The sequence below is a fragment of the Eumetopias jubatus genome, unplaced genomic scaffold, assembly GCF_037043125.1.
Source record: "Eumetopias jubatus isolate StellerSeaLion01/CBP00866 unplaced genomic scaffold, mEumJub1_p1.0 scaffold_7, whole genome shotgun sequence".
NCBI lineage: Eukaryota > Metazoa > Chordata > Mammalia > Carnivora > Otariidae > Eumetopias > Eumetopias jubatus.
In genome coordinates, this window is record NW_028274813.1 from 92,295,443 (window position 1) to 92,309,432 (window position 13,990).

The following is a 13,990-nucleotide window of genomic DNA, read 5'->3' on the forward strand; positions in this document are numbered from 1 at the left end:
ACATCCCTATGCTAAAGTTTAATTTATAAATTAAGCACAGTAAGAGATTAACAACAGCTAGTAATAAAATAGAACAATTGTAACAATAGACTTTAATAAGTTATGTGAAAGTGGTCTCACTCTCAAAAGATCTTACTGTACTGAACTAACCCTTCTTCTTGTGATGATGTGAGATGATAAAATGTCTACATGGTGAGCAGAAGTGAGGTGAGTGATGCAGGCACTGTGACATAGTGTTAGGCTACTGCTGACCTTCTGATAGTACATCTGAAGGATCATCCTCTCCCTGACCATGGGTCACTGAAACTGCACGGAGTGAAACCTTGGATAAAGGGGGACTACTGTAAATTAAAATACTGAAGTTTGTGAAACATTTGCATTTGGTTATAATTAGAGTGGATTCAAGATTATTATTATAATTTTTATAATTATATTCTTATACTGATTCCCATTTGTTTTATGCTTTAAAATGCTTTCTTGATAGAAGAGGAAGGGCAGAGTATACCTAATGGGCTGGGCTTGGTGACCAGGTTGACTTGTGTGAATGCATTATGTTTGTTTGGTTGACCTGGTGGAAACAAGGTATGGCCATTGGCTTCCTAGATATAGGCCAACATCTGCAAAAAGCTGCAGAAAAGAAATGAGGGAATTCACCAGGGCAGGCCCTATCTGTTGAGCCCTGGAGAGTTCAGCCTTTGACTTTGCTTTTTGTGAGCTAAGTCCAACTAAAGTACCACAAATTCCATGTCACTCATTACTTTGACAGAATTTAATTTAGCAAATCCTTCTTCGAGTATGGGTGAGAGATTCAGTCACAGAGCCCAGCTGATACAGGAGATTGAGGGTCCAGCTAGTAGTATTCTTTCTAGTGGGGCAATGCCACACACTTATGGGAATATTAGCATCATGAGTGACTAAAGGTGCTATTTAGAAATAAAAGTGACAACTTTCAACTGACATTTCTCAATATGTGGGACATTCTGCATGGGATTATTTTCTACTTGGAAGAAGAAAGAGTGGGATGTCAAAGAAGGCAGAGGGGGGTGTCCAGTAGGCCTAAAGATAGGAGGGCACAATTGTCCTCATGATTTCACAATAATAGAGCCCTTATAATGCATGCATTTCACTGACAATTTCTTTGAAAACTGGTGAAAACCGAATCCACTGGCACATTCAAGATGATAATTAAGTACATAACAGTGAGGCAAAATTCTGAAAACAGGATTTTCAAATATATGTTGATCGGCCTAATGAAAAGTCAATGATATTCCAAATTCTTTAGGCAAAGCCTGTACAAACCTATGGGGTTTGTCAGTACAGACCAAGCAAGGTGAAAAGTTGAATGACTGCCCAGATAATTTGATTCCAGGAGTTTGCTTGGATCATTCAAACCAGTATTTCCCCTCTTCCTATCCTTCCCTGCCTCCCACCCCCATCCCTAGCTTTTCCCCAGCATATTTTTATATCTACAATGTCTCTATATAACTATATAAACCTTCCATTTCACTTTGACTGTGTAGACATAGGCCTCAGCTACATATGTACATACAAAATACAGTAGAATTTCCAAGGGAACTGGTTGGGTGAAGTATACTGATCTGAAACTGTTTTCCTCTACTGTGCAGCTCCAGCCAGAGGCAAAGTAAAGTGTGTGAATTAACTTGGATACATTACATCTAAAATCCTGGCCCTTCTTTCCAGGGTCTGAATTATTTGGATGATTGTCCAGACCTGACTATGGATATCCAGGTACACAGGCATATTTCTGTGTATGTTTAGGCCATATAAATGATCTATATAGTGCCAAGTTCAAATATTTCCTTCTTTACTAATACTTATCCTTGAAATCTTAGAATACCTGCCTCCCTTTTACTTGGATTCTGGGATGAGTTAGATTATCTATGAGCAAGAGTGTTTGTTCAGAGCTATCCTTCCTCCAGAGTAAATATAGGGAGTCAGAATGGGGATTGGGATGGATTACAAAAGAAAGAAAAGAGCTCCTGCTCTCAAGGTGCTTACACTCTCATTTTATACTCAGCTGTTGTCCTATTACCAAACAGTAGGATGAAAAGAATATTCAAATGTTGAGATGGCAGTTGACTCAACAGCCAGCATTTACTTACTTGTAAATGAGTTTTTCAATTTTTAAATGGCATTCAGTAGATACAATCATATTGGCTATATAACACAAGTGGAGTGGTATTTGGAAAATTAACTCATCTATTTGATTCTCTTTTTTTAAAAATTTTTATTATTTATTTATTTATTTTAGAGAGAAAGCACACGAGAGTGGGGTGGGGGGCACAGGGAGAGGGAGAGAGAGAATCTTAAGCAGGCTCCACACCCAGCACAACGGAGCCCAACATGGGGCTCAATCTCACGACCCTGAGATCATGACCTGAGCCAAAACCGAGAGTCAGATGCTTAACTGACTGGGTCACCCAGGTGTCCCATACTTGATTCTCTTTAAAGAACTAATTTACAAGGTATGCATTTTATCCATGGCTATGTATAATGATTCAATAAACTCAATAGCTGTTAAATCTCTAAGGTAACTATTAAATCCGAGGTAGGATAAAAGATGATTGCAGAGCCTCTACCCTGACCATGTTCTCTACTGATCTGTTGCTGTTGACTTTGGCATCACGGAAAGAAAGAGAGGGAGAAACTGTTGAGAAAGAAGATGGAATGGGTTTGAACCTGCTGGGTTGTGGAATTAGATGTAGATGTAGAGGAGTTGTCCTCTCTCAAACCATTGGGGCCATTGTAAGAGTTAATAGATGTCATTATTTAAAGTTATCTCTTGGTTAGCACTAGTGGAGCTAAGCAATGATGCGAACATGAAGAAAAGAATTTTTATTTGAATTTGAAATGCATTGTGTGATTTTTTTTTTCCTACAGCAGATGTGTGGTCCTGATAATATTTTACTCAGGCTATTACTAAGTTACTTTATGTTACCCGAATCTATGTCTACTGTAGTAGAGGTGAGTGACTGAAGCATAAATTGAGAGACTGGGAAAGGAGAGTCCCCTATTTAACTTTTGCCACAGGCAAGTCACCTGTGGATAATCAAGAGTTAATTGCATAATTCATAGGAAAAGTCAATGTTGAATTTGTAAGCACTTCTCCAAAGAATATGAATGTTGGGGAGCCTACCACTGAAAACTAAATCAAAACACTTTTATTCACATTAGCAGGTATGTTTGGCCCTAAGTACCCAAGCATCAGGCTGACCTTTCCAATGGACTTGAGTGCTTCTGCCCCAGACATTAAAATGCTCTTGGAGCAGGGCAGTGGAGATTTTGTGGGAAGGAGGACCTAAGTTTTGCTGGTGGCCTTTTTCAAAGCATGTTTTGTGGGATTGACCATTTCCCCCTGCAAACTCTTGGCCTCTGTTTTCTCTGGAAGTCCGGTTTGGACAAGAACAGATGACCCATGTCTCCTGACTTGCTGACAGTCCATACGAGTCGTGCCTATAAAATGGCACAGGCCACCGAATGTTCACCATGAGGGTGAACGGGTGATTTCCATGTGAACTCCTGATGAGAAATGCTCCAGAGTAGGTACTGATCAGCCTTCTTTAGTGTTCGAGGCACTTTTCTGAATTTCTTGGGATAAAAACCATTTCCAGCAAGTTGCTAGTCTCCTCTGGGTGTAAGGACAAGCCATATTTTTTCCGTAAACTTTCAACACACTCTCCTCGCAATGTCTGCACGTGGAATCGTCTCAGTAGTGTAACCAGGACGACTTTCATCATCACCATGGCGATGTACTTTCCTGCACAGCTGCGGGGCCCAAAACCGAAAGGCTGAAAATACCTGTAAGGAACCTATGAAAACGATCAGACAGTTAGCCAGAGTCATGCAGTCTCTGTTTGATTCACCCTGAAACCACTGATGGGTCAGAATGCTGTGACAGGGTCCAAACCATACTGTCCCCTCACTGAGATGAGTGACTGTAACTTCTTCATCCAATGTGATTCACCCCCTGTGATATATGCCCAGTTTGGACAGTCCCCACTTTTGCTTTTCACATAAATTTGCTGGGGTAAAGCAACGCACATCATCTTATTACAGCCAGTGTTAGCATACTCAGCTAGGTCTGTGGGATGGGCCACAGCTTTACTACACTTCTGCATGTCACCAAGGCAAAAATTGTTTCTGTGCAAAGATGTTGACTCTTGGCCTATTAGCACCAAGCATCCAGATATTTTTAGTTCTGCAAAAAATTAATGGGGACCACATCTGTCTGTTTTGTTACCATTTGTGCTTACATAGTACCTGGCACATAGTAGATGCTCAATAAGTTTTTGTTGACCAGTTGTCAGTATAGCATGGGTTGCTCACACAGAAACGGAATGAATTAGAGAACTGGATTAATTAAGATTGTGTTTCTACATTAGATGCAAATGGAAAAAGAGGACAGTGAGGGAAATATCTGGAAAATTTTGGTTAATTAACATCATTGCCTAAAATTTGACATAATTGAAGCAGAATCTACAGTGTATTTCAATGATAGAAAAAGCTAAAGCTCTTCTGATTACTGAATTCTATTTAGAATGGGAACTAGTGTTCATGGGGCCATTTGGTGAACCAAAGGCAGACTGCGAAAACAATCTTTTGGTCTCGTTTGATTTCCATCTGAAACACAACTGGATTTTCCTTTACTTAGATGGTGCTAGAGCTGAGTCTATGTGATTACAAAGTGACAAGTTGAAATGGAAAAGTAGGTTGGTTGGGTTAAACAACATTTGCCTCATGGTAGCCAAATTAAGGGCCTGGACTTTTCACATTTTGACCCATTGTGTGGCCACTATGTGGATAATTCTCAGAGCTGGAGACCCAGCATCCATGGCTTGAGGATGAATATGGTAGTCATGTTCTGAGCCAGAGGAAACATGTTCTTCTGGGGAGGCCATGGAGGGGAAGAAGTAAATAGAATGAAATGTACATGGTGCAAACACAGAACCAGAGAGGGTTTAACAGTTGACATTTTTAAGAGTGGTGCACTTGGTTTTAAGGAAGGGCTCTTACATTCTTTGCAAAGTTTTCAAGAGTAAATTCATTGGGCTTGGGGAAAAACTCTAGTCTATGCATTCTTCCAATATTTAGGATAATGTTAGTCCCCTTTTTCACTGGGTAGCCATCGATGACATCATCCTGTAAGGCTTTGCGCATGACCAAGTTCACAACAGGCTGGTACCGCATGCTCTCGTAGATAAAGTTTTCCACCACTTTTAATTTTTGCATATCATCAATTCTTACATCTCTTTCACCTGCAGGAACAGATAAACAGGACAAGGAGGTAATGATAGTTTCATTATGTGATGGGCATTAAAACTCCCATCATTTCCATAGAACAGCCTGCTCCTGGCTGGAAAAAAAAAATTTTTTTTCCCTAGAATTCTAATGCAAACCAGTAACCAGGGCCAAATATGTCATTTGGTTCACAGCGTGTTTTGTAAAAATTCAGATTTGAAGCCAATTACTATAAAACCTAGGAGATTTCATGGAAAAGCCTGGATTTCTGGAAAAGTCAGAAAACCTGGTGATATTGGACCCACATCCCTACATGGCAATGACAGGCTGAACTTGAGTGGCCGATGAGCCCTTTAGAGGGACATCCCCCTGCAGTTATATGTATACCTACACAGTCTGCTTCAAACATTTATCTGCCTGGCCTCTGAGGTCTTTGAGTTTTGTCTCCTCCTCTAAATTCTAGGGGACATTCATTCCTTCTCTAGTCAAAATGAAATGGTGAATTAAATCCCTTTCAATGACATTTTCTCCTCTGGTTGCCTGTGCAGTCATCTGTCTGGAACGCATCACTGATAGTCCCTCCTTCCATCTCATCAAGAACAACCTATTGCGGTAGAGTGGCAAGAACCTCTCTCCCTACCACAGCAAAATAGGTGCCTCAGCTAAACTTTGGGTGTCCTGGAGATTGACAGATACTCCCACTGTTTCAGATTGGCCTGACACTGGTCACAGAGGCTTGGATTACTCTCAGAATTGACAAAGTTTCAGAACATCCTTGAATGGGTTACCACTTTCGCAGAATCAAAATCAGCCCAGGGTCCTGAGGCAGCTCTGTCTCCTGTACAACTACACCATTCAGAAAGGATCTCATTTGGTCAGAGAACTCTAACAGCCCTGCCCCTTGCATACTGCTCTCTGTACACTCAGGGTCTAATGGGGTACATTGACCTGGGGTGAGGGGGTAGAAGGGAAGACGATAGAGAAGGTAACCAGAGGCATTCCCTAGGAAGTAATTAATATGTATGTGTATCTAGAGGGAGCACGAACACAAGTACAAATTGTTCAGCTGTTTTCCATCTTTGCAGAGGTTTATTTTTATTGTTATGTTAATCACCATACATTACATCATTAGTTTGTGATGTAGTGTTCCATGATTCATTGTTGGGGCACAAACACTTTTCATCTCTCAAGGAAATTGTATTAAAGGCTCATGGTTTCAAGAGCATTTTCCCATTGTTGCCTGAACTGCATCATTCTATGACTCTTCACTCCACTGGGTTTGCTTGTTAAGTTCTCTTTCTCCTGCCAGCCTGTGAGCCCCATAAGTATAGGAATAGCTCTGGCTTAGTCACTGATGTGCCCCTGCACCTGACCCAGAACCCATAACCTGACAGGGGGCACATGAGAAACCATTCTGGAATTTGGAGCTTGGATGTTATTCTGGCTTCCTGCTATCTATCTTCCCAGGCGATTTCCCATTTACAGCAACACATCTGTAGACCCTTTCTCTCACGTATTTAACTCTTCTGTGAAATTTCCCCTTACTATCAACTGTTTCAAGTAGCACTCAAATGGCTTTATTTTTTTTTTTTTAAGATTTTATTTATTTATTTGAGAGAAAGACACAGAGAGAGAGGGAACACAAGCAGGGGGAGTGGGAGAGGGAGAAGAAGGCTTCCCGCGGAGCAGGGAGCCCAATGCATAGCTCTGTCCCAGGACCCTGGGATCATGACCTGAGCCGAAGACAGATGCTTAATGACTGAGCCACCCAGGTGCCCCTCAGATGGCTTTAAAAAATGGTGCCACTCTACAACCAAATAAGTCATTTCACAGGGATTTTGTATAAGGTCAAGAGAGAAAAGTCGATGTCATTACTGATATCTCTTCACATGTCAGAAATGTGTTCCTAAAAAGACTATCCATGTAGGGCCACCTGGGTGGCTCAGTCGGTTAAGCTTCTGACTCTTGATTTCCGCTCAGGTTGTGATCTCAGGGCTGTGAGATCAAGCCCTGCCTCAGGCTCCAGGCTGTCTCTCTCCCTCTCCCTCTGCCCCTTCCCAACAACCCCACCCACCCCATGTGCATGATACCTGCACGCACTCTCTCTTGCCCTCTCTCTCTCTCTTAAAAAAAAAAAAATTATCCATGTGAAGGACATTTCAAATAAGGAATTCTGTTTTTTCCCCCAGAATGCAATTGTGATTTCTTCCGAATGTGGCAGCGTCAGGAGCAGTGGGCAGAATGATGCTCAGGGAAAGGCAGAGCAGGGAAAATGTAGTGTCGGGAAGAGCTGAGCAGGGATCTGGTGGAGGAGGAGAGGGCAGGGGGAAGAAGGGTCCAGCATCACTGGATTTGGGGGAGAGGGAAACTGATCACTCTCCTGCCTTTGCCATTTTCCTCCCCTTGTCCTTCTGCCACTGACTGGAAGTTCACTTGTGGACAGACAGCTTAAAACCCAGAAACACTGCTGGAGATGATAGTCAGTTCCCTGGGTGGACCCACAAAAGCATTTGGCCCTGGTAACGTAGGCAGAACATTTACATGCACATTAAGAAAGACCTTGAAGAATATACAGCAAAGTATTAACAGTGGTTCCCCCTGGGGAATGCAAATGAGGCTGGGGAGGAGAGTGGAAGGGGTAGGGAATGTCACTTTCTGCTTTATACATCTCTGTGTTATTTAATTTTTTTTAATGAGCATGCATTGTTTTTATAATAAAAAAAAAACACAGTAAGAATGGAACTAACTTTGCAACCTATTGGCATAACCAAGTGTGGCAAAGTGACTACCTTTATTGTTCTCTGGGTGGATTATAATAAAGATTTTGTTTGAAATCAGATTCTTAGGACATAAAAAGCTGATGTTCAGAGGGAATTGTTTTCTAAAGCTCTATTATTATTTGATCAGTTCTTACCAATAACAGTCTGGATCTCCTTCATTATTGCCTCTTCAACCTTAGGGTGCTTTGCAATGAGAAACAGCATAAAGAACACAGAGACAGACATGGTATCTGGTGCTGCAATCAGCATTTCCAGTATGCACTGGTTCACATTCTCTCTTGTCAAGTCACCACGTTTCTGAACAATTGGAAAAAGGGAGAAAAATTGGAAAAGTGAATCAAAGCTTCCAAAAAGAAGGGAAAGGGACAGTCAGGATCAAAAACATCAATGAAATGAAGTCATAAATATTAAATCTCTGTAATTGACTATGGACATTTTTCATAGTAGTCTTCGGCTGAAAGCGGAGAAATTTAACCAATTATCTATGCATTTACTGTCTCTGGGCTCTCTCATTTTCATATTTTGTATTGTCCAGACACAGTAGTTTCAATCTTAAAGGTTAGTTTTACCAGAATGTCTAATGAGTGTGCTCTTTGGGTTGTCATTATATAAGTACTAGAGCAGATACTTAAAAGCAGAAGTATGAAACAATTACAAGAGGGGATCTTTACATAACCTATACACAGTCAAGTACATATATTGTGTGGGAATTATGGTTAATCCAGGTCAGTACCTCAGCAAAAATCAACTCGGTGGCAAAATCCATATAGTCTTCCAGTTTCTCTGCTGTGGAAATTCTGTGTCTTTTTTCTTCTATCAGAATTTCCATGGCATCTTTCAAATCCTTGCTAAAAAAAAAGTGAAAATATAATCTATCTGTAGTCAGTTAAGACATCTAGAAAAATGAATTCATTTGCCATTTGTTTAAATAAAATTATCTGCTTTAATTGAAGCCATTAGCACTCATGAATAACTGAATTTAAACTTAATTCTTCATAAAGATTAAAATAAAAATAAAAAATAAAAATAAAAAATAAAAAGATAAAAATTAAATTACATATTCATTATACTTCATGTTAAGGAACCAAATTTAGCTAAGATTTCTAGGTACTGGTAGCAAAATGAAGGCTGTAACCTCTAGTTAAAGGTTAAAAGCTGGTACCAAAATGGTAAATCCAGTCGTGTTTTCTGATTTTTGATGTGTCCAGTACAGTGTCTAAATTGAAAAACAAAACCAAAAACCAGTGGCAAGCACTCTCCAATTTGCCCCAGGCACCTTCACTTCCTGTTGACTCCTAACCACCCAGCCCGTTTTCCTTTGCCCAGCTCTGGAAACAATTGAGTTTGAGATTTCCTACTCTAGAAAGTGAACACAAGGGATCAAGTATGATTCTTGATATTTATTCTTGTACCTTGCAGTTTCTGCCACATAGTAAACATGAAGTAGATATATACTGACTGACTAGCCGCATGAGTAGGTATAATGTATGCATTTTGACAGTGTGGTAGAGGGAAGAGCACCTTGGAAAGAGAGTCAGGTTCTAGTTCGGATTGTTCTCTTTCTATGTAACCTACTTTACATCTCTGAAGGGCTCAGACTCCGTGAACAATAAGTTCATCTTAAGATCTAGGTTCTGCTATTCTTGCCTTTGTCTTAAAGTGTATGCCTCCATGTGTAAGTGTATTGTCCCCCAATCTCAGGGAATGGTATTCTGCATTACATTAAATGTACAATAAATCTTTCTTTGAAATTTTTGTTGACATGGTCACCTGTACACCCTGTTGATGATGTTGACATAAATAGCCTCTATGTTTACTCCAGTGCAGCTGGAAAAGTAAGGGAAGATTCTTTAAGATTCCTCCCACTTTTTAAAGTTTCTTTTGGGCATCTCAAAAAGGCATTTATTTTTTTTTAAGATTTTATTTATTCATTTCTCGTGGTGGGGGAGAGAGAACAAGCAGGGGGAGCGGCAGGCAGAGGGAGAAGCAGGGTCCCCACTGAACAAGGAGCCTGACGCAGGACTTGATCCCAGGACACTGGGATCATGACCTGAGCTGCAGGCAGACGTTTAACTGACTGAGCCACCCAGGTGTCCCTCAAGGAAGGTGTTTAAACATTTGAAGAGGTATTCTTCAGGCTAGTATAGTAATTGTGTCACTCAAAATGAGGGTGCCATCTATTGTGTATCTCTGTAAGTGTGCCTACAGATACATACATACCTCCAGGAATACACCAAGGAATATTCACATTCATTCATTCATCTACCAGTCTATTTATTCAGCAAATATTTGTTGAAACTCTTACATAGAAGGGACAGATATTCACTCAGTTGGTGGGCTGTGAATGCTCGTAGCATTCCTACCTGAGCAAGGGCCCCTAAATGGTCTAGGAGTTGTTGAAATGCCCTAAGACTATAAATTCATGGAGAATTCCTTGATGGAACTACAGCCACCTCTGAACATCTATTTCCTCCCTGAGCCAGACTTGGGGGCCTGTGAATGCCCATTGGGATCCTCCTTATTCAGGTTAATGTATGCATCTGAATTTATATGCCCTTAAAAACTGGGAGAATTGAGTTCAGTGACAGTCTTCAGGGAACAGGAAATCTCTGACTTACAAACATGTATTATAAGAATATATCTGTGAGTCTGTGTTTTGGAACTCTGAGCGTATTTTTCACCCAAACAGGGGTGGCTAGGTTATCAGTCCAGGCCATAAATACCTATTTAAGGTATTCTGCAGCTAAAAAGCCTTAAACTTGCCAGAATAAAAAGTAGAAAACAATACTGCTGTAATATTGGGAATTAAGACAGGCAGAAGTATAAAATCGAATAAATAGGGATGGGAGTAGATGTCCCAGAATCCTTTCCATCAGTATATTTCTAAAAAGTATTGGCACGACAGAGAAAGACAACTAGTATATGATCTCATTTATATGTGGAATCTTAAAACAAAACAAACTCTAGCTCATAGATACAGAGAACAGATTGGTGGCTGCCAGAGGTGGGGGTGGGGGGTAAGGCTGGGCAAAATGGCTGAAAGGAGTCAAAAGGTACAAACTTCTAGTTATAAAATAAATAACTCATAGAGACATGATGCACAACATGGTGACTATAGTTAACGATACTGTATTGCAGATTTGAAAATTGCTAAGAGAATAGATCTTAAAAGTTTTCACCATAAGAAAAAAGTTTTGTAACTAGATATAATGGTGATCATTTCACAATATATACAAATACTGAGTCATGATGTTGTTTGTATACCTGAAAGTAATATAACATTTTATGTCAATTATACCTCATTTAAAAAAAACAAAACAAAACATTGACATTATTGCAATGGGCATGGGATGGGAGAGGAGATTAAAAGATTTCTCGAAGTCTTTACTGCTCTAGGATATAGGAGATATAGATTAATGTACTGACCATTGGCAAATATTATATACAGAGGGAGAGTTGCGGAGCTAATTTCTATAGAAACCTAAGAGAAACCATTATACAATTTCATGCAATAAGTTTCAGTGGGCTGGCTGGCCAAAACCAAAGCCATACTAATGACCAGGAACTATAAAATGAGACAGACCACTGCCAAATTTGAACATAGGGAAGAGAGGAATCCTTTATCTCATTGATTCAAGTCACAATAAGCTCTGGTGGAAACTAGATGAAATGTATAAAGACCCAAGTGTCCAAATCACCCACCTAACACTCACCAACCACATGAGAATATATAAAGCAACATCAAGTTGGCTTCCTTCCTGGAGACTAATATTATTAAATTTCAAAATACACAAACAGGATAAAGTTGGGTCTTCAAACAAGTTGGGAACTTTTAGAGATGGAGAATTTAAGATCATCAGGGCCATCCAGGAAAAGATATGAACAGAGGGAAGGAGAAAACTAACATCTTTATTGCCTTCTATGTGCCATCCTTTGTCTTAATTGCCCTATGTATAGGATCTCATTAATCTATATCTCTATTCTGGAAGGTAGGTTATATTTTACTTTAAATAACTTCCCAAAGCCATTTAGTTACTATGCGGTAGAGACAGGATATAAACCAGGTCTGTCTGTCTCTAAATCCTATAGGCTTTTCACTAGTGGTTAGAGGGGGCAGTGTTTAGTGGCTGGCTACTTAAACTCTAGAAACCTATTTTTTAGCCTATAGGCCATTGGGCATTTGTCCAATTTTTGTCTAGACTCATCTGTAACCAAAGCAAAGTCATTAATGACAGTTTCAGGATTCCCCAAGGACTAATATCTATGACTAAAAAAAAGGATATCACACATTTTATTGAAGTCCATTATATTCATCGTGAAAAAATTCTTTTGAGACTGCTGTTAATTCCTACAAGTTGAATTATATTAAATTCATTCAGAAGCAACATGACTATAAAATGATTTTGTGTTTCCATTTTCCAGATATGAAGAGAATTTTTACAGATAATAATGATAGGTTCAGCCAACCCTTCTCTTCAACTCAAACTACACTGCGATGTCCTAATTCCAGACATGGGGCTCACAGACCACCCACTTGGCCCCCTTGCTGAAAAGTTGCCTGGGCCCAACGCCTCCCTTACTCTTGGGTCTGGCCACCGCGTGCAGCCAAATTGCTGTACAGTGTTTCATCAGCAACATAATCCACAGCTCCCCTGTGGGTTCTGAAGAGGAGAACACTAGCTGAAGAGGCCAACAACAGCAAAGAAACAACCCAAAGTCAATCCAATCTCACTGATAAGTTTTCCCAACTTGTGTTACTTACACAGACTTTTCATACTTTTTGTATAGCCAAGAAATCTTAAAGAAGATGTCTGGTTTGAGAAGGAGAGCTTGCCATGCATCAAAATAACCCTGGATTTTAACCACGATGGCACTTTCTGGAAAAACAAAACAAACAAAAGAGCAGAGTAGTTGAGCAAAAATGTGAGCCTGAGAAGGGTATTCTGAGAAGAGAAGATCCCCTGTATAGAGTTTCTTACCAGCCTGGGCTTCAGTGGGTGTTTCAGCCATATGAATGCCACTAGACAAACCAACATTAATTTATTCTGCTTGACATCTAAATTAACCAAGTTAACCAGACATGTGCCACTTTTCAAGTTTGTGTTAGAGACAAAGCTTAGAATCTCACATGCCCCTCTTGGATTGAGTGTCCAACTCCTTCCTGTTTTTTTGGACGATGGGAAATAAGAGGGACACCAGGAATTATGGCTCTTATTGGCCTCAATTCTGGCACCTGCAAGGGCAAAAAGCCATGCCACTTTTCTGGTTGCATTTTGGTCCAGAGTATAGAATTCATCTTAGTATCCCTAATATCTTGTCCTGAGCCTCATCACTGTTAGCTCCTAATGAACGTCCTTAAATTGCATGTTTGGGGAAACAAAACCCCTGCTTTTTTCAAACTGTACAAAAAGGAAGGGAACAGACATTTCTTTTCAACTGCTAAGTACCAGTCACCATGCAAAACGCTTTACAGAAGAGACCTCATTTAATCCTTACGGTCTTGCTAGGGGAGTGATATAGTGTCATCACTTTTTCAGATGAAGAAACTGCGGTTCATAGAAACTGGGAAGCTTGCCTAACACCATACGGACAGTGTGGTAGGTAGGCCCTTAGGCTGGAGCCCAGCCCTATCTGACCTCAGAGCAATGTTCTTTCCTCTTGTTGCACTGGCTCCCTTAGGCAAATTGAGAGTTTAACCAGGACAGGGTGTGGAGAAGAGGAATCAAGGTAACTCTGCATGGGTTATGCAGGTTCTTAGCATCACAGCCGGCATCCCTAAATTAACAGAGAGGTTTACAATTCTGTTTACTTCATCCTTCCTAAGAACTGAGGCGAGCCGGGGACCATGAAGCAAAGACTAATAAAATACGGACTTGCCTGACCTTCAGAGAGCTGCATGTAGGACAGGCCAGCTGGGATTAGAGTTCCTGTCTGAAGGGGATGAGGCAAGG

At 40.4% G+C, this 13,990-nt stretch overlaps 1 protein-coding gene across 1 annotated transcript in view; it reads right to left on the reverse strand.

Annotated features, from left to right (window-relative positions):
* Nucleotides 1-3,571: 3,571 nt before the first annotated feature.
* CYP19A1 (cytochrome P450 family 19 subfamily A member 1) overlaps nt 3,572-13,990 on the reverse strand; it is a 32,891-nt gene continuing 22,472 nt past the window's right edge. Inside the window, 6 exon segments of the mRNA XM_028100359.2 lie at nt 3,572-3,589; nt 3,591-3,830; nt 5,035-5,276; nt 8,174-8,336; nt 8,773-8,887; nt 12,802-12,916. Of these exon segments, the coding sequence (XP_027956160.2) occupies nt 3,572-3,589; nt 3,591-3,830; nt 5,035-5,276; nt 8,174-8,336; nt 8,773-8,887; nt 12,802-12,916 (893 nt within the window).